Raw genomic sequence first — 21633 nt, 5'->3', positions numbered from 1 at the left:
ACTCTGTTATGTCTGAAGCTGGGTTCTTGGAGCCTCTGAGGAAACACGAGCATGTTTTTCAGCTTTTACTAGAACATGTACTGCTTCTGTGGCATCTAAGGCCTTTTACTCACTAAAAGCACTTGAAACTTATTCCATTTATTTACTCACTCTATTTATTCCCTTACTCATTCCTTCTGAAGGCTTTCATTCAATCCTTGCATTGTGATGTGTCTCTGAAGGATTCAGAGGAGCTCCTGATTTAGTGACTCCACCAGACTGAGCTGTTTGTTCCCCCCAGGATTGTCCAAGTGGATCCGGCAGCAGATCCAGCACCACGGCAGCTTCAGCAGCGCCCTGCGATCCCTGCACGCCTTCGCCCTCAGGAACCAGGGGGCTGCGGATCCTGCTCATGCCACGGACCTCTCACAGGGCTCTCAACAGGAGGCCACCATTCCTCTGTCCCCACATGTGTCTGTTAAAAGCCAGGAGCAGAATTTGGGCTCAGAAGTTGATGTGACTGCAACCATCAGCTCCGTTCATCCCACAGCGTGGGATCAGCCAAGTGACGGCATGGCAGCAGTGACACGAAGTATGTTCATTTCCACTGGCAATTTCAAATGTGGAGTTGCATCTTTTCAGGAAGAAACAAATGTGTTTGAAAATTACAGAAGTGCTATAGTGGAAAATGATAATTATTCACAAATGTGGAGGAGCTGTGCTCAACAGACTGAAATTAATTCTCCTTCCATCTGGTTGTCTTAAAAGAATAATCTTTGATAAGTTTATAGTACAATCAAAATGTTTTCATTTTAATTTCTTTTTCCATTGAACATTATGAAGATAATTTAAAATACATTTGAAACACACCAAGGTTAGCATTAGTGCAAGTTGAGCCCTGGTTCAAGCTGCATCTGTTGTTTAGACATTGCTGTGAGACACCTTCCATGTGCTCTCCTCTAGTTCCAGCTTCACAAGTAAAATCCATCCCTAAATTTTAGGAAAGGTGCTGATTTCATTTCAATCAAGAAAGAGCACAATAATAAAAGATTACAAATTTCAAATCCAGTCATACTCTGCCTTTGTGTGCCTGTTAATCTATTCATTTATTTAAGACAATTCATGTGCAAAGATGGTTAAAACATCTGGGCTTTTGTTTGTCTTCTTGTTTTGAATGAATGTTGTAAAATCACTGTAAACCTTCTAAAACAGTGATAATTCTCATGTGATAAATATGCTGTAAATCAAATACAATTAATTTTATTTTTTTTTTCAATTTGTCACAGGTGACCAGCAAGTTGATGCAGAGGGTCATTCTCACCATGTAAAACAGAGAAGGAAACATAAAGGCTGCATCCCCAAAATGCCAGAAATGAAAACAGAGACAGAAAAAATGAATGGTTGGACCAATGCTGATATTGTGGAAGAGAATTGCTGCTCTGAACCACTGACTTCAACCCCTGTAGCCAAGAACTGCAGGGCCACAAGCAGCAGCCAGGAGCAAGGGAATGGGCCTGGTGACCTCATTGATCATTTAAATCAATGCCAATCATCATTAATTGCAGAACAGAAACCAAGTGGACCAGAATCATGTTTGGAAACAACTCATTCTTCAGTTAAAAATGCTGAGGCTGCAATTGCTGAAGGACATCCTGGTAAGGAAACTCCAGCAGCAGGGAGAGCTGAGCCCTCACCTTTACATGAGGATGAGGATGAAAGCATTTACTTCACCCCTGAACTCTATGATGATGAAGAGCCAGAGGAGCAGAGAACTGAACCCCCACTTCCAGCCTGTTGTAGCACTGGGAATTGGGTGGAATGTGGGAACTGCACAGTCCCTGCTGATCTTTTTGGCACCAACACCTCAGAAACACAGAGAGTGGCTGAAAAAGCTGGGGCTGGCAGAAATCCCCCTGGAATTCTGGAAAATGCAAGGAGCAGGGACAGGGCAGGTGGTGCTGTGGAGGTGGCAGCTGCAGCAGGAGCAGAGCAGGGAGAATCTCAGGAGATGGAGACCCCAAAAAGGAAAGTCAGCCTTTCCAGACCCCGAAATAAAGGTGTGTCATCCTTCCTGCTGGGCAGCAGTGGCACCTGGTGACACTCTGTGGGGGAATTGTGGTGAGCAGCCCTCAAAACACCACAGGGCAGCCACAGCTTCCCTCTCCTCATGGAGCAAAAGCTTCCTCAGGCTCCATTTCTTTTTATATTTTATTATTTCTTCTTATGTTTTTGGAGTTTTCACTGGGAGAGTTTTGCAATGGGCAGTTTTCTAGAGATAAAATGAAAATTCTTCATCCTGACTTGATGGCTAAAGGACATCATGTCTGGAAATTCTGAATAGAACCCAAGTAGGATCTGACTTGGAATTATTGGTTTGTCCATTCCACATTTAATTAAGCCACCATTAAATACAGTCAAATAATGGGGTTTTTCCTCAGAAATCAAAACACCCATATAACCAAATTATGGTTTTCTGCATTTGTTAGATTGGGGTTTTTTAGTAAAACATCTAGAACAGTGTCTTTGCAGATCAAGTCATAGATTGAGCCTAAATACCAAACCAGGTGCATTCTTCAGTACTTTGACCCTTTTCAATTTCTTACATCAAAATGTCCAGCAGGAACTGTGCACATTTTGATATTTGATGAAGATGAGAAGCTTCTTCAGAGAAAAAATTGAGGTTTCTTTAAATTTTCCTTTTGTGAGAGGATCTAATTTCTGTTGCTTGGATTCTGTGTTTATTCATGTCAAAAGCTGTTCTCATTTGTATATCCTGCAAGCACTTTTTACATGTAACATATAGAATGTAAATTGTACACAAAATTCTTTGAATCTTGCCCAGTCTATTTTTTTTTTTTTTAAGTATTTTAATGTTTCTTTCATTTACTGCAATGAAAACAGCCAGGATTTTTCTGTAATAAAACATACTGACTTTTCAAGAAAACATTGTTCATTTCCATCCTACACTCACCTGAAGATGCAGGATTTTTGCAATCTAAAGATTGGTTCATAGGTATTGATACTTTTTATTTGAGAGTAAAAATTAAATTAGTAATTGGTCATTTTCCATAGAAATTCATCTCTACAGAGCTGTGAACATGCTCATATCAGTAGGATCTCAATTGTGCCCTTTTTTTACACAACAAATTCATCTTTATGAAATTGGGCACCGTTTGCATTTGAATTTCTTTAACTGGCAGCATTTGACATAAAGCATTTGGTTCAATTTTTGCAATATTGATGATCAAGTTTCCTTGGTTTTAGGTTTCCTGAATTTCACTTTGGTTTATCAACATTTAATTTAGTAATTCCAGTATTGAAAACCTCTGACACATCTAAAGAGAGATATTCTTAATTTTTATTAAATAATACTGCAGTTGCTGTTGGTAGAGCCTCTAGAGCTGTCCTGGCAGGTTCTGTGCAGCCACATCCCCACAATCATTGATTTCATCCTCAGGAGTTTCCACCCTCAGTTTTCCTAAAACAAATCCTCTGCAGCAAACCACTCTGAATTTTTGTGTGTGTGAGCAGAGAACAGAAATCACTTCAGCTTTGTGACTTGTCTGCTCATCCACAGCCTCTTATTTGTCTTTCAGGAGATTTGTCTGTCTTTAAATCCATAATATTAAAAAAAGGGAGAGAAGAAAATCCATCTCCTTTTCTTTATCTGGAGCAGATTGTTCTTTTCTTGAGCTTGTGGTGTCTCTTGCTTTGATCAGAAATCCTTTAAGGCAAATCACACTCATTTAAACTTTATATATCAGATTAGCCATTATTTATAAAATATCTGTTGAAACATCAGCACTTGATACTGTGATTTCTTGAAAAAATTTCTGTCCTCTAAAAACTCAAATGAACAGGTAAAAAAAAACCCCTTTGTGTTCTGCTGGGTTTGGAAGGGAAGGGGTGGAGTGTTTCTTTTGGTGTCAATTCATTCTTAATTTGTCCTTATATTTAATAAGTGTGTAATTTGATGTGTTAGAGGTAAGAATATTCTTTATGGGGAATATATTTAAGGTGATTCTCAGAATTAAATGCTGCCCATTCTGCAGATGGAAGGGAAGTCAATAAACCGAATTTCTTAGAATTATTTATTTAGATTTATCACATCTATCCAGGCTAAAACATTGAAAATGCTTTTCCTGCTTTGATATAACAGCTCAGTATATTCTCTATTGCCTAAAATAATAACAACATCTTGAATTTATTCAAGGATTGAAAGTTCAGAGGAGATGCAGCAGAAGGAAAGGTGCCCTTAGGCAAAGTGGCTCCTCCCGAGAGAGAAAGGTACCACACCCCTGGATTAAATACCTGTTCTGAGTGCTAAGGTGCAAGGGAATTAAAAATCATTTATTCTATTATTTTTCAAGTGAAATAATACAATGAAATCGTTTCTTCCTGTTCTGCAGAGCTCTGATTTACACACTCAATAGATACTTTTGTTTCTTGTGGGAAGCACAAAGGCACCATCCATCCCAGGCTGCTTTGCAAAATTCCCAACAAACTGATAGCCTGCAGTGTTATAGGCTGTAAAATCCCTCCTATTTTATATAACAGGGTTAAATATTTTTAGCATGGTGTATATTGAATTATTAACTAATATAAATGATAAACATCGACTCAGACTCCTATGAGTATTTCAAGTACTGTATTTCTGTGAAGCAGTTTTGATTTAATTTTATTTATATTTAAATGCTTCAATCTGCATCATTACTATATGCAAACCAATATTTCCATGCATTTGTGCATTGCCTTGTTAGAAGGAAACAGTCAAGCAGCCTTGCAGGAAAGGACTTTATTGTGTTGTCTGTGGAGCTGAAATCCTGCCCAAAGCACAGGGTAAGATCAGTTGTTTCATTTGGGAAGGATGGGATTTCTCACAGGGATATTTTAGAATAATTGGTTCATTTCTCCTCTGGATTTGGTACCTGAATAAATGAGTTATGAGACCTGCAGAAAGCCTTTGAGGGCAGAGTTGTGACAAGAAGAATTATTTAAAATAAATGTATTTTTTTCTGGCAGTTTTCTCCATTCAGTGGTCCTGCCACACTGACCTGTCTTGAGCTTCAATCTGATATTTGAGGGTTAACTGAAGGCAATTTCTGCCATTATGGGAGGCTGGAAGGAATTATTTGGAGCATAGTGGTCCATTCATTGGGGTTTGCTCCTTCCCAGGATTAGGTGTTAATTTGTTACCAGTTGCTGTGAGAAGTTTGGTAATACCTTGGCACAGTAACTCAATGAATCCTGTGCATGTTTGCATGGAACTATCAAAAGTCTGACTGAAAATTCAAATAATTCCACTGCTATTCTTCAATGTGTGACCTACCTTGTATTAATTTGGTTTTAGTCTGCTGTGACACATTGTACCAAGTGGGTTTTTGGAAATGATTTGTGTTTTTGTGAGACACTTTAATTTGGGAATGTCTAAAAGCTGATAAAAGTAACAGCAACTCTATTTTTTAAAAGTAAACTTCATCTTCAGGCCACTGGGCCATGTGTGATAATGACCTAATTACAAGATATTCTCATCAGTTACATGCAGAAACAATTAGAGATGCTTCATATTTAAACAGTCTGGATCTGATAAAACCAAGAAAGGACAAAAATCTCTTCAGCAAACCGAACCTGTGCCTCAGGGAGAACGGGAAATATTCCATATTCTGGAGTTAGAAAAGCCCACATTGGGCAGGCCCAGGTCGTGGGAGCATTTCTTACCTCCCTGTTTTCCCAAAAGAACCTTAAAGATTTGGGTAATGTCATCAGGAACCCTCAAAGATTTGGGTAATCTCATCAGGAACCCTCAAAGATTTGGGTAATGTCATCAGGAACCTTCCATTCATTCCCTGAATTGATCAGTGTCATCCCATCCCTGGTGCAGAACCTGTGACATGGAATCACAGAGCTCAGGAGAAGCTTTCTGAGGTCCAGGAATGTCTGCACTTAGCAGGGTGGCTGTTGTCAGCAAAAAAAGTTTGATGTTGTTGAAACTCAATCTCAGATGCCAGTTGATTGAGGAAAGTTAAAAAATCTGAAAATGAAAAAAAATAAATGGCTTTATTCAAAATGGATTCAAGCTCACTGGTTGATTTGGGAGTAATAACAAGGGGAAAATTATCTGTTGAAAAGTAAATTTTGGACACATTAAAAATTTTAAATAAGGCCTTCTTCCAAGGGCCATTTACAGCAATAGAAGTCTTTTCAGTGCCTGCAGTGGGTATTGGATCAGGGCCTAAATTCCCATCTTGTAAATGTGGAAAGTTTGCAGCATGGTTGAACAGTACTGTATTCAAAACCATGTGTGTATATAAGTCTTACACCCCACTTTTTAAATTATAGGAATTTTGAGAAAAGCTTGCTACAGTAATAGTGAGCTGCAAATAATCTGGAAACTCTTCAGAAATGCCAATATAAGAAGTAAAGAATCCATTAATAAATGTAAGTGTAAAGCAGAGGCCATTTCAGAAGATGAAAATGTGATGATGGTCATCTCAGATGCTGCAAGTCTTGGGCACCTGAAAGAAACTCTGAAGATTTATCAGCTGCCAGTGGAAGGTAAATTCTTACTGATAAATACCAGCTCACATTTGTCAAACAAATTTTGCTTTAAATGAATTTAAATACCATTTACAACACTGACACCCTTCCCCTGGACCTTTTGGGAAGCTCATGGTGAGATTTTCCTTCCTCAGTGTTTAACAAACACTGAAGATGAGCTCCAGTGTCCTCTGCACTCCCAGATTTGTTGGGTCCTTTCAGAATATCCTGATGAAGAATAAAAGAAAAGGATAATGAGCACAGAATCCTTTCCATTCCTTACAAGTTAAAATCCAGGAACTGGCCACGTGTACCCTGTGGTTAAAGGAGAAATTCTGTGTTTGAAAGGAAATCATTCCAGGTGTCAGCCCATGGAATGTGCAAGCCTTTGGTTCTTCAGGTGACAGAGACCAAAAATGAAGAATTTCATTTCATATGTGGGCAATTCTGTTGCCCATCCAGTGGTGTTAGGATGGCACAATTAATGAGATGTGATTTTTGCCACAAGGACTCATTTTTAGGAGGGATTACTGAGCATTCTTTACCATCTTTCTGACATTTTGAAATGTGAAATGCAACTGATAAAATGACTTTTATCTCTTCTAAAAATCTCTCTTGATTCCTATAGAAACCACTTTTTCTTTCTTTTTGAAAGACCTGAATGGCAGTTTATCTTTAAATGCTATTTGGAATGAGAAGGAATCTTCTCTGACAAGTTACTTGCAGTGCAGGAGCTGTGTCCTTCAGTCCATTTCTCCAAGTCCTTTGATAGGAGCTGAGGTTACTCATTTCAGCAATGAAATGCAGTCATGGGTAAGTCAGATCAATTCATTTTGTGTAATAAAAGAGTGTACAGGAAATTCAAAAATGCTATTTTTGTAAAAGGTAAAATGAATATTTATCTAGATAATTTTCTATCATTTATCTGATTTTTACCAGAGATTTGAAATGATTGTTAAGAACTGAGTTCAGGTCACTGAATATATTTGTCTATACCTAATTTGTTGCAATGTCTACAATATTACATTTGAAAAGGGATAGGAAAATAGCAACCATCCATGTCTTTCATGAAAGGAAAACCAGAACAAAACATATTTACACAAGTGCTGTAGACTTGAATTTTCAGACATGTAGTTTTATGTTAGTTTTGGCACTAAAAATAAAGAAGTTAATCAGCCCCTGAAGGATGAACATGGACACGGTTTAATGGAGTCAACAAGAAGAAATTTATTTATAGGTATTGGATTTCAATGTGAGCAAATGGAATTCTCAATAGGACCCTTTGAAATTGAGATAAGAAAACTCTGTATTTTTCTCTTAAAAGTGGAGGGTGAGGCTCCATCCTGAGTGATGTGTGCAGGTAAGCCCAGGACACCTCTGCCTTCACTGCATTTTCCTTCATTTATTCCATGGAGAGAAATACAGTTGAGTTTCAAGAGGGATTTTTGAGACTGAATCTTTGCCAAAAGCTGAATTTAATCCTCGTGTTTTGGCCTTTGTGTGGCATTAGCAGCTGTCCAAGCTGTTTGAAATGCAGAATATGACAGTGTGGTGATGGGACAAGGGTTATGAAGAATTATTTGCCATGAATTTTGGGATTTCAAACACCACCATGAAGATTTCATGGCATTTCTAGCATTCATTTACTATCAAACTTAATGAAATGTTACACTGAGGGAATTTATCCTGGCAGAATATGAAATAAAGGGATCCTCAGAGGCAGAATGAGTTGATTTTTTGTTTTATATTCAAAACTGTCTTTTTATGGCTCTTCCATCCCATCAGGTGTAAATATGGGATCAGCTGGGTTTGGCTTAAAAATGACAAACAAACCAATGTTTTCTTCTCAGCCCACCTGTAGATTGAATTCCAGGGTTTTTTTAGCTAAAAATACTCAGCTAACTCCTGCAGATTTTCTGAATTAATATCTTCCTTTCCCATTCTTCCCTGCCCCTCTAGAGAATTGTTCTGTGGAAACCAAATTCTCTTTACTGCACACTTCATTGTTGGGCACATGGATATTGACTTGATAAATCCCTTGACATACAAAACTTGAAAACAGTTGCAGAAATAAAAATTGACTTGTGTTATTTGAAATGAAAGAACCCTCAGAACCTTGCAGGTCTGCAAGAGGCTGAACCCCCCCAGCTCTGGCTTTGGGGGAGTCACTGAGAGCTCGTGGCTTTGGGACAGACACATCTAATCTCTTAATGCATGGCTTTGTTTCAGGAGAGGCTTGGGGGAAAAAAAAAAAATTATCCTGTCATCTTCCAGAGGGCTGGGAAACCATTGTCCATCTCTGCTTTGGATCTAACCATGTCTTTGGGGTGGATTAATGTGCCAGGTGATTGAATGTGGGATTTGAGGGGGTGAGGAAGGAAACCATTATCTTTTTATTTTTTGGATTTTGTATGTGAAAATATAATATTTATTTACAAAGGTAGGATGGACTGGGAATGAATGATGCTAGAGGTAAATACAGCTTTAATTTTATCACCTGCTTGCTTTAAATCCACTGCCTGTTGTTATCTTGTAATTGGGAATATATTCATGTAAATGAAGGCACACAGAATGACTCCAAGGAGTTGAAAATGATGATTTATGATGTGCTATCATTTCCCAGAGCAAACACAGATGCAATAAAGTGAAGAAGCTGTGATTCAGTCAGTCTTAGCTCCCAGTTCTGTACTCTTGAATCCAAGCTCCTGCTGTTGCTGAGCAATATATTTGTGGAGATAAAATCAACATTGGAGTTCCTACTGCTGCCCACCCTGTGGTAAATCATGTTCATTGTCATGAGGTATCGTGTGTCATCTGAAATTGCTTCGTGTCATGTGCTGACTATAAATCAAGTACAGTTGGTTCTGGAAGGCAAGGAATTGTTCATTTAATAGAAATCACATTGCTCCAGCAAAGCAAGCTTAAAATAGGATCCCTGGATTTAAGAGCTGTTATTTACTCCTAGATTTGGTCACTCTTTAAAGAGGCAACGCTGCGTTTTCATGACTTAAATTTAAGGTGGGATTAGCAGATTGCATCTTGTGCATTTTTTAAATCTCCTTTTTTTATCAATTATTTCTATTGAAAATTAGATTTTTTTAATTTACTGCTACATTTTTACAAATTCAATTGCAGCCTGTGTTCCCTGTTGACCTAGAAACCTCCATTAACATGAAATCAGTGGCATTTAATTTTTTTTTTTATTGCTTAAAACACCCTAAATAATTGTATATTCCTTTTTTGGGGAATAGAATTGTGTTTGTGAAATGGAATAGAAGGCAGTACTTTGGAATCAGAGAGAATATTTTGCTAGCACAAACGTAGGGGTGCTTTAAGATGTAGCTTAGCTAATGTACTAAACCACCTCTCATATGCTAAAAGGCGAACGAAACCCACAATTAAAATTTTAAACTTATTAAGGAGTTGTTGCTATCACTGATTAGACAGTCAGCTGTTGAGACAGTAGCTTTTCTAGACCACGAGATTGTTTTGTTCATCACGTTACCACATTTGGCAAACTTTGATCTTAATGCGCCTATGGGGAATTGCAGTGTGACCTCAATCTCAGTAAAGCCCGGCGGGAGGTGCCAGGGCGCTGCTCGCAGACTGTATATTTGTTATCACATGTTAATCAGATTCATCATTCTGTTTAATAAAGATTTCAGCTGCCACGCGAATGCATAATCGGCTATGTCTGAGTGCCCGTCTTTTGTCTCGAGCAGATTGCTCAAACTGTATTAAGCATCATTAGACAAAAATGACGACCTTATTAATTTGTCCTTTCTGTGTTTTCCAGCAGATTGGGCCTCATTATTATGCAAACACAGTACACAGAGCGGCACCAGAAGTAGCTCATTAATGTTTCTTTCCCCTTAGTACGTAACAGATTATTATTGTGAAGTGTGCATGAAATAATTGCTAATTACGTGCCTTAAATTGTACAGTGATTGTCTGTGTCGGGCTTTTCACCAGGTTTAAGGGCACTGTGGAAGGCCATCAGAAGCTACAGGTTAACAGTGCTGAAGCGACTAAAGGGGAAGGGAATCACAAAACATGCATTTTATCACACGTTTTCCTGCCTGGAAGGAGTAATTAGGACAGCTCTGGATTGCTTTGTAGTTACCTCTCACTCCGCTGCTTATTGTAAAAGAAATGACTCCCAGCTGGCAAATAATTTAATAGATCTGTCTGCCCGTGAATAGATTCAGGGGAGTTTGAACCGTGGCCTTTTGGTAAAAATCCAGTGGATTCTGCACTGGTAAAGCTCGAGTTAGTGTGGATCCCTCATTTCCACACCACTAAAATCTGAATTTCCAAACGCTGTTCTTTCCACACCACGCGTTTTCCCAGGCTCTCCATTTACTGTAATTCTCCTTAAAATTTGTAAGCATTACAGAAATGACATGTCAGGATTTGGCATGGCTCTGCAGTTTGACAACTTTGTGCTAAGTGTGTAATTGGTTTAAGCTGGGAGTGCCTCTCCCTGATCCATGGCACAGCTCCTGTAATCTCTGCCTGCCACCGGGGCTGATAAGACTTGGCCACAAGCAAAGTTTTTGCAGCGCTCAAAATGAAATCCTGATCCCTTAAGGGTTTGCATGGATTTAGCTTTATAATCTGGTTTAGAAATTGTGAGTGGTCAGATCTTGCATCCAGGCTTTGTTGTGGAGAAGATGCCATGAAAACCATGACATCAGCTTGGGTTTTCCTAACGGTGCTTTTGTTGACAATCGAAAACTAAATGAAAGAGTGGCTATTTCTGAAGCAAAGTGTTTGTGACTGGCAATTATTTATATTGGATATGAGCACTGAAACAGATATCTTGGGAGGTTAGGAGGAGAACAGCATTCATCTGACATTACTTACATGAAATAATTTTAGTGTCTGGCTGCATTTGGTTGATGTTACATAGTTGCTTATGTCAGCTGATACCACCAGTTAAATGTGGTGGTGGCTTCATAGAATTTAAGTTAAAATAAATGGAGCATGTGAGCTGTAAAATATTCTTTAAATATTTCACGTAGATGGTTACTGAGTATTTCTGAAGCACAGACCTATATTACACTTCCAAAAAATCAAAATGAAATTGTCCTGTGGAAACCAAATTCTCTTTACTGCACACTTCATCGTTGGGCACATGGATATTGCCTTGATAAATCCCTTGACAGATAAAACTCGAAAATAGTCGCAGAAATAAATATTTACTTGTGTTATTTGAAATTAATGTATTGCTATGAACAGGCTCAGCTGTAGTGTTAATGTAGAGGTCCTGCAGCCACGATCATCATTTTCTTTCTGAATTTTCAGTGGTTGTTTTGCACACTGCTGTTTGTCTATAATATCACACCAGTGCACAGAAACTCCTCTCTGAAGCAGCACTCACAAACATTGCAGCCAGTTGTCAAATCAGGCTGCCAAGGACTCATGTCCACAGTGGTTGGACACTGAAATTGTCACATTTCCTTTGGACAATTTTCCTTTTCCTTCACAATTTGTATTTTCCTGTTCTTTTTCTGCTCTGCATTTCGTCCTTCCCTGCTACTTTGAGTATAACTGATGTGTTTAGTTACCAATGTGAATTTATTAATTTAAATAGAACCATTTTTTTCAGTGTGTGATTGCATTTCATAGGAAAGGCTATGACCCACACATCAACTCTTGAGCAATTGCCTGTTGAGAATTTCCAAGAAATAATGTTCTGATGGCCAGGGAATATTGGAACTCACCTGAGTTTGTGTCAATGGATTAAATATTTTCCATGAGTCTGGCTTTCCCCTTCTGATGGTGTGCATCCAGAGATGACCTTGGAAAAGGTTTTTCATGTTGTTTCTTTCTGCTGGTGCCAGAATCATTTGTCTCTCAGGAATTATCTGTCTGAATTGCTTTCCTTGTGCTTGACACTGAATATGTTTCTTTTCACTCAGCCAAAATGGGTTTGTTCCTCCTGTCTCTGTCAGTAGATCCTCACTGGGGTCAGTGCTGTTTCCAACTCTTTGGGAATATTGTTTGCTGAAGCCTTATTAAAGAAGAAAAAAATATATTTTTAACTCTGGGAAGAAGCTGAACAGTGTTTCAGTAAATGTCTCTACGTGTGTTTGCAAAATCTGCCATGTATTTATCATCACATCCGTGTTCTCTAGGAAAACTGAGAGCTCTTAGGTGTCAGAGACCGAATATTTTATTCTTTAATTCCTTGAGGGCTGTATTTAAGTGAAACTGAATCCTATTGAGTGAGAAATAAATGTCAACCTCTGAATCCTGTCCTTCCAGTGCTCCTCCCTGCTCATGCCTGCCAGGAAAATCCTGACATGTAACTTAGCAGAATTTTTTGAATTCCACTGTATTGAAATTTGCTTTAAAATCTATAATAATTTCTTTAAATAGTCTTGAAAAAGAGAGAGATTGAAAAATACTGACAAACCTGGTATTAGCTGCTCCAATGTATATTAATAATAAAGTGCTGAGACAGCCACAGCACTGTGATTTATTGTCTGCCTGGTGCTGATAATCAAGTGATCTTTCATCAGGCAAGGCCAGTGCTCACTGAAGCTGTGAGTGGCAAAATCCAATCATTTTACTTGCTTCTTAGTGCAAAAATAAAGCTTGGCTTAAATAAACTCAGGTATGAAACTGGCTTGGAGGGAAAGTCTGAGCTACAAAGTTCTGCCCTTTCCCCTCTCCCATCTCCCTCGGTGCTTCAGGCTGTGCCTCTGCAGCTCCTGCAGAAACTGCCTTGCAAAATGCATCTCTGGAATGGTTTGGATTAAGAATATTGCCATTTCTGTGGGATTATTTTCATACTGGCTTATATCAGCCATCTGACTCGTGGTACAATCCCACAAATGTTTTTTATCACTAAGATGAGTTCTGGGAGGCGAAGCTGCAGAAAATGAGTGCACTGATAGCTGATGCTTCAAAGCTATGGAAAGTGTCCAGTAGCAGCTGCTGAAATTCCAGCTTCAACATTCCAATTGTTTTATATTCCAATGAGCAGCCATTGTTGCAGGCCAGTATTTTATAGTGATTATGGCAGGCCCAGGGTGCAGCTGCCACTGACCCCTCCAGCAGCCCTAACAAAACCCCTCTTTGTTATCACTCTGGGAAATGTCTTGGCCATTGTGGGGCTGAATTCAAACCAGCATTGCAGTCATGCACAGGGAAATTAAAAGCTCCACAATTCACTGACAGGAGTCTAAATGTCTATATTAATGATCGTGTTCAGGTCTTTTTTAAAATTGTACTTTGGTATCTTGTTACGTAATTAAAATCGAGGTGAAGTTAAAGTATCCAAACTCATCATAAATTTAATAGACTGAACTCTCCCTTTCTATAAATTTCTCTGTGCTATTATAAAATGTAAACCTCCAATCAAGGTAAGAGCATTTGTAATTTAACTTTTATTCTCAAAGTGAGTGTGCTTTCAAGTAGTTGGACACCAGCTTTACTAAGTGATAGCCATTTTTCACACTTTGGGAGCCAAGTGGCTGTAGCAGAATAAAAGAATTCGATTTGTTGCAGATGTTTTGTAACTCTGGTACCTCTGGGTTCTGTGAGCCTTTCCTCCTTGCTAGGAAATCAGAATAAAATTGATTTATATAAGGTGAATATGGTATTCTAGATTTACATAATTAAACTCCTCACAGCCTGTGGTTTGCAGGGATACTCCCTGTACAGTTCTGTCTGGCTTGCTCACTGTAGGAATTCTACTTTGGGAGCTTTTCTACTTCTTAAATTGCAACCATACAGCAATAATAGAAGGTAGGGGGGTGAAAAGACAGACAATTACCACCATTCTTCCATATGTAATTTGTATATGGTATTGGTTATTTTTATTGTTGAAGTTCATAGTTTCTTCCTCTTGATGGAATACAAACATTTGGCCAAATTCTTTCCCAGAAGTAAGTGAAGCCAAACATAAATTTGGTTCTTTTTCCTCTCTGAATGGCTTGAAATAATAATAATAAAAAAGAATTGGCTAAGATTTGAAATTTTCCTGGTGTTTATAGAGAGATGTGTGGCTGTACAAAGATTTAGCCTTGTCTTTCTTCAGGAGAGGAACAAGGCTAGCAGATAAAGCAATACCTCAGCACATTTGAATTCCCATAAATCCTACGTGACTCCAAGCAGATTGGAGCTCTCTGCCCTTCAGTTTCTCAGCTTGGAGGTGAAAAAAAAAACTTCTGTGAGTTCAGCCTGTGTTCATTAGGTGCTCTGAAGTGGTCAGGTTAAAGTTTAAATAGTCTGCATTATTACTGAGTAGGAGACTGTGTCCCTTCTGCCATATACAGGCTTCTGTGGGTTATTTTTAAAGCATAATGATTTTTTTTAAATTGATGTTTTCCTTCTAATTGATCTAGAATCTTCCATGTACGTGCAAGACCTCTCTCTTTTTTTTTTTTTTTAATACATTGTAGAGAATGGTGGCTTTAGCTTAAGATAAAAGTAAAGAACTGTTCTTGGGCAGTTTTGACATCGAAGTTTTCTATTTTATAAACCTCAGCTGCAGTTCACACTTGTGGAAACTCTAAGTGTCCCTCTTATTTTTAACAGCAGCCCAGGGTATGGTTGAAAGAGGCATATTTCCATTTTGGCTTTTGTTTGAGCAGCTTCCAAAACATCATTCTATTTCTTTTTTTTTTTTTTTTCTGGAAAATTTGCCAAGTCTAGCTCAGATTAAGTTTCTCTGTTAGATTTGTTCTTTTAAGCATCTGGATCAGAAATTGTATCCCATACTCTGTAGTAATGAAACATTTGGAAATCATCTGAGAAATCACAGTAAGCCACGATAGTCCTGTGCATTCTTTGTGAAAGGGAGAAAAATGTAGTTTGCAGAGTAGTTTGGGGTGGGGTTTTTTGGGTCGATGTTATTTTGTTTGAACCACCCCACCAAGAGCTGACACCTCATTCCCCTGGGGCACAAGCAGGTGTTGTTGTTATATCTCGAATTATTGCCATCTCTTTTATCAGTGCACAGTACTGAGATGCAGATAGATTCCATGCCAAATTTCAGCAGGCTCTGATATTTATGGGGGGGGGAAAATAAATAAATAAAGGTTGTTTTTATTGTAACTCATAAAGCCACAAGCTAGGGAATGACTTGGTTTGGGTTTTTCTGATGCATTGTTGTGCTATTTTATTTATGCTTTTTAAAAGATGAATCCACGGTGGATGTGTAAGTTCATCAAGGCAGCTAAACCCCCTGTTTCAGTGGTTTCAAATGAATCATTAGAGTTTATGGTAATAGAGAAAATGGTTTTCTCATGTCATAAATGGGAGAGCCATTGTATAAAGTTGGTCTGCTCATGCTCTGCTTGGAGTAGAACTTTTATTGAAGAGCAGAGTTTGTTGAAGAGAAACAGATCTGGACTCCAGGGGTCCAGAACTGGCACATCCCCTTCATTAGCTGGAAGGAGCAATGTTTGTCCATGGAATAGAGCCCCTCAGAAAGGATGGGGAATGGAAGATGAGGCACTTGGGGAATTTGGAAAGGAATATGTGTGTTTTGCATTACTTTTTAGGCAGATATATTTACTCACTGCAAAGAATTAGTGCTGTAGCCAAAACACTCCTTGCATTCCCCCACAGTCTGCTGTCCACATGATCCACTGGGATTAAGAACCAGGCTTTGTTTTGGGTGGTTTGGGAAGTGCAGATGTCTGACTGTTAATGAGTGGTTCTTGAACTTTTTAAAATTTATTTCCCAACTATTTTGCTGCTTTGAAAGTCATGCAAAGCAACGAGAGAGCTGCCATGAATAGAAGCAGAATGTTGCCTTTCTCACAGTCAGATTTCAACTATCAGCTGATAAAACAGACCCCAAATATAAACCACTTGTTGCTTTGGGTTTTGTTATGAATGTCACCTTCAGGGAATGAGTCAGAGCCAATTTTCTCTTCAAGAGAGTGGAATTTTTACTCCTGTTGCCTTCTAAACTTGTGTTCTCTACTGCACTTTGTTATGTGGTGTCTATTGTAAAATTTCTTCCCTCACAAGTTTGTATTGCAGCCATTATTTTAGAAATATTTGGCCTGGCTGGAAAGACACTGGAGGGTTATCACAGGGGACAAGTCAGAGACACTTATCAATAATCCAAATTTGTCTTTCACTTCCAGGTTTGTTCAGCTGCATTCAGGGAAATCCCATTTGTTTGACATTGGCTGCCATAAACCTTTAGCCCACTGCTGTGTGGGATAACCTTGCAGAAGAATTTTTAGCAATATTTATTGTGTGTGTGTGTGTGAATAATCAGTTTTCTCGGTGGGATATGTCTCAGGCTCGTGGATTCATCCCTTCCCCTGGCCCTGGAGGTGTTTTGTGCACCAAGGAATTCTTTCCCTGCCTTCCAAATGCTGGCCTGGCTTGGCTTGGGCTCGGTTTTAAGAGCTGATTTCTGGCACCTTTTCTGTGTCACCCCAGATCATTTGTTTTTCCTTTTTCCCTAAATTTTGGGCCTGTTTGCTCCAGTGTAAATGTCCTTGTATTGATGGAGGAGAAAGTAGCCTGGGTGCTGGTACAGGAGCAGGAAAAGGCAGATGGCTGCTCTGCTAATGGGGCTTCTCCATTTGATCTCACAGGGAGAGATTCTTTTCATTGTCAGAATTTCTCAAAGCTCATTGATTTTTCATTCTAGCAGGATTTGTTTGCTTTTGAACCACTGCTGTGCTTTTATCATTAGATGCTGAACCTTTCACTGGGCTGCACATTTCACTAGTTTTTTGATACTTGCTCTTTTAGGATTCCAGCACAGAACTTCTTCCTTCCCTCTTTGCATTGAGAACACTCCTTAGATTCTAAATAAACCAGGCCCAGTCATTCTTTTTTATTGTTTGAAATAATCTAAGTGCAATATGATCTATATTCCAGTTTTAGCTTAACACTCCAAAATATTAAAATAAAATTTTACCAGAACACTTTTGCTTTCTAATTCTATGTTTTATTATATACCAGGATTTTTTCCCCAAAAAAATTCTTAAAAAAAGCATTTTCCTAATTTAAACAAAACCCATGAAAGATACTCTGGATGAAAGATCAGCTGTGTTCTACAGCATTGTTCAAGGTCTTCATCCTCTTCTGAAACTGGGCTGAAATGCCTGGAGATCAAGGTTGCAAAACTGCACAAAGTTTTCAGTTTTCTGAAGCTGTGCTTAAGCAGGAACAGCTGCACTCCTGCACTGCCTCTTTTTTAATTAGTTGAACCCACTTCCTCCACTCTTAACTTCCTTATGGGCTGGATCTGGAAAATATGAAGATAAGGATTTAATAGAGATCCATGTTTACTTACTTCAGCATTTGGGTTTATAGCCCAAAATAATGTAACTAATGTTTCTTTTCTCCTCAATTTATCATCTTATTATTAATATTTTTAGAATAAGCTGGATCCTGAGCCTTCAAAGCTTTGTTTTCTGCAGTTCCAGTTGTGCCAGCTGCCTCTGGGCATCAGCCAAGTTCTTCTTTAGAGCTCTTCCTCTACTTTATAGCTGATATTTCCCTGTATTAACACAGCCCTGCTCCTCTCACGGGAGGCTTCTCAACCACTTCTTTGCTTTGATTGCAGCTGACTGCTACTCATTAAAGATGCTCTTGCTTTTCTTTTTGGCAGAAGTTGGGAATGTCAGCCTTTAGAGCTCATTTGTCATCACTGAGCTGGAGGCTGACTCTCCCTTCATGACTCTGCTTTAGTGACAGAATCTCAGCTGTGCTGGGTTTAAATTGTCACAATTTAATCTGCAGCACAGCCCTGTGAAGGTGCTTTGGAAAGGAGCTGGAGCAGGGCTGTTCTGACTGCACAGGAACACAAATCCCAATTGTTTTGGTGCTTCATGGCAAGCTACAGAAAAAAACTTGAAATGTAGCATTTAAAAGACAGTTTCTTCCTCTGTGCACTCCATATTAAACCATAAGGACCATACTAGACCTAAAAATTCAAAGCATAACCCAATTCTACCCCTGTTCTATGGCTTTTGTATCTATTCACGATTTCTTATAAAATTATTTAATATTCTCTATGCCATATTTAGAGAATTCTAAAAGCTTGGGGTGGTTGAGGCTTTTAAGATTCCCTTAAATCAACTTTTGTCCCTTGGTGTAGATCAGTGTGTGACAAAAAGGTGCTGATCACATCCCATGGCAGGGACAGTTATGGGAACCTCTGGACAAACTGAAATGCTCTTTAAGAGCTGCTTCCTATGTAAAATCGTGGTGAAAAACCCATGGGGATGCCTGTGCAGGTTTTTGGGCTTTTAGAATAAAAATGTTGTAATTAGCAAAAGGTAACTGAGATACAAAAGGGTTTGAATGAGGAACAGGTTTGCAAACAAATGGAGAAATTGCTGCTTATCTTGTCCCAAATTAGATTAAAAGGCCTCTTCTAGAAGTGAGTGATAAGAATTTATGGGAATCTCTGGTTCCATACTAATATTTTTTAGGTATAAAAGAGGAAATATGCCTGATGATATTAATTTGCTGTTAACTAATATAGTACAACATCAGTAAGTGGCAGTTAATCTATCAAACTCATGCCATGACATCTTACTTGTTGTTTTAATATGTTATAAGCATGAAATGTGTTTTTCAGGTATGTTTTACATTTGCACCAGGTAATGGAAAGTACAATATATTACGTGCTTGTGCCCCAGAGGAAACTTTTAAACAAAAATAATTGAATGCAATAAATCAGGCCCTGCTCTGCCCTCTGCTTTGCATCTCTGGGGCCATTCTTCTAGGGAGCCTTGTTGGGAGTGACAGGATCACAGAGCCCACTGCCCTGGCCCACCAGATATTTGCTTTGTGTTGTAAGATTGAAGAATAAAAGGAGAGAGAAAATCAAACCATTTCTTCAATAAGCAGCTTCTTTCTTTTGGAAGATTTAGGGTCTTATTACAGATTGCTGTTACCATTGGTAGTAAGCCTATAGTTTTTCAAGTAATTAGGAACATCCACAAGCTAATAAATCTGCCCTGAAATTTTCATTTGCTTGTGGACATTGTATGAGTTTGTATTTAACTGTGTCTCTGCATGGATGATTTATCAGGTGTTTATTCTCCAAAGTTTTCCTCACAGGCACTGCTGAGATGATTTGATGCACAGTAGGTTTAATAACTGAAATGCTGAGATTATTATTCCTGTTTGGTGTGGGGTTTATTTACTCCTTATCAGACACTAATCTGAAAGATTTCCTTGTCTTGTGAATGTGCAATTTGGTTTAGTTGATGCTTAGCAAGTAGGAAAATCTCCTAAGTCACTGCTCACAGCATCTGGTGCAGCACCCTGTAGTGAATACAAACTAAAATCCAGTAAAAATCGCCCTCTTTTTTTGTAAATTCAGTATCCCATTTGATCATTTCATGGCTGTTTGGGCTGGGTTTCTCAAAGGGAATTTTGCTGCTTTCAAAGTAGTGATGGGAATGCTTCCAAGGATATCTCAGTGGCAGAGTTTTAGAAAGGAGGAATGGTGTGGATTATAAATAATCCAGCAAAAAGAAATGTAGCCCAGGCTTGCAGGCCTGGTTCATCAGCTCCTTTCCCCACCCAGGTGTTTGTTTAGCAGGAACTTCACTCCAAGCTGGTTGGACAAGTCCAGTGTGGTTCCAATGGCAGCAGCAGCCAGGCTTTGTTATCAAACTGGTGCTTTCAGTGAGAGCTGCACACCATTATTGATCTGAGCACAGTGAATGCTCTACTGGGCTCTAGATTAATATTAAAAACACTTTAAGTGAGGCTCTCACTTCCCCTGTGCTTTTATCTTTAAGAGCTACAGCTCTAGAAATGCTTTTAGTCTGAAAATAATAGAGAATGAAAAAAATCAAAATTATTTCTCAAAGTATCGCTGCTGATTTAAACCTGGTTTGGAATCTTCTCCTTTATAGAGATCTGTTTAAGAAAAAAAAGAAAAAAATCTCAGCTTAAGACCTACTTAGCTTAGAATTCAAAATATTACCAGCAGACTAAAGCATGGTAGCTGAAACCAATTGCAAACAGATGGGATTTTCTTATTCTGATTGGCCATATGTTGCCAGAGGAAAAAAATTGAAAAATCCAGACAAAACATAACTCATCTAAAGGAAATGACCTTGATAGTTCTTGACTACTATATGGATTTTTTTTTAGAGCTAATACATAGAATAGTTCAAATGTTCTGTAAGGATGGCAAAATATTGTAAAATAAGGAATGTGGTGGTTGTTGAGGTGGTTCAGAGGGAAAATACAGCTCTGAGGGAAAAAAAAGCCACAAAAACCTGACCAAAACCTCTGCCATAGACACAGGTGTAAACAGAAAGTACAGAACTGCTGCAAGTCTAAGATGAATCATTCCAAACCATTCTCCTGGGCATTCCTTCATGGAAATGAATAATAACTGGAAGTGTCTGAACAATGTAAATCACACTTGCACTTGGAAAAACCTCTTAAAATACAAATGTGCTCAATTTCTAATAGGCTGGGAAGTTTATGGCTTTAAAATGTGCAGCTTTATGTGAGTAACTTCAAGAATAGTTCATATTCACTTATTTTCTGGACCTTAAATTCCCATATATACAGCAATTATTTGTAATTGTTAAAGAACTAAAAATTGCTGTTGTTCTATAGAAATATTCATTTAACACTTGTAAAGGCACATGGACTTAGTGCTTGTATTGTCTGTTGGATCTTTTATCTCTAGGGTGTCTAAATCTATTAGGACTTGTCTGATTTGTCTGTAGATAAGATTTATATAATTTTTATGACTTATTTATAAATGTGTACAAATCATACAGGTGCACAGCATTCCCATATTTCATATTTTGCATTATTTATCATCTTTAGAGCTGTTCCTACAGCGTGGCTTTTAATTGCATTACACATTCAAAACTTGCCACAGGACAAACCCCATACCTTGGCAAATGCATTTAGCCTCAATTTGAAACACCCTTCCCAACATTTGAGAAGTGATTGCACCTCAGGGAGCACCTCAGTGGGCTTTGGGGGGATTAATAACAGAACATGCAAAGTAAGTTGACAGTAAAACTTTCACTGGTGTTTGGCTGAGCTCATGTAAATATGACACTGATGAAGTGTGACCAAATCCCTGGTTAAAAACTTCAACTCCTTTCCTATAGAAGTTTAAGATTATTATGGAGGGGT

At 38.5% G+C, this 21633-nt stretch overlaps 1 protein-coding gene across 2 annotated transcripts in view; it reads left to right on the top strand.

Moving 5' to 3' along the window:
* The window catches only part of BRIP1 (BRCA1 interacting DNA helicase 1), a 48754-nt gene extending 44974 nt beyond the window's left edge, over window positions 1-3780 (top strand). For both annotated transcript variants that reach the window (XM_014881185.2, XM_088176848.1), the window contains exons 19-20: window positions 281-571; window positions 1266-3780. In XM_014881185.2, coding sequence (XP_014736671.2) covers window positions 281-571; window positions 1266-2077 — 1103 coding nt within the window. In that variant the 3' untranslated portion in view covers window positions 2078-3780. The remainder of the gene's footprint in view (window positions 1-280; window positions 572-1265) is intronic.
* The last annotated feature ends 17853 nt before the right edge of the window (window positions 3781-21633 follow it).

The sequence above is a fragment of the Sturnus vulgaris genome, chromosome 21 (genome assembly GCF_052056855.1).
Source record: "Sturnus vulgaris isolate bStuVul1 chromosome 21, bStuVul1.hap1, whole genome shotgun sequence".
In the NCBI taxonomy this organism is placed as follows: domain Eukaryota; kingdom Metazoa; phylum Chordata; class Aves; order Passeriformes; family Sturnidae; genus Sturnus; species Sturnus vulgaris.
The sequence above is the reverse complement of the archived record's forward strand: the minus strand, read 5'-3'. Positions and strand labels throughout refer to the sequence as shown.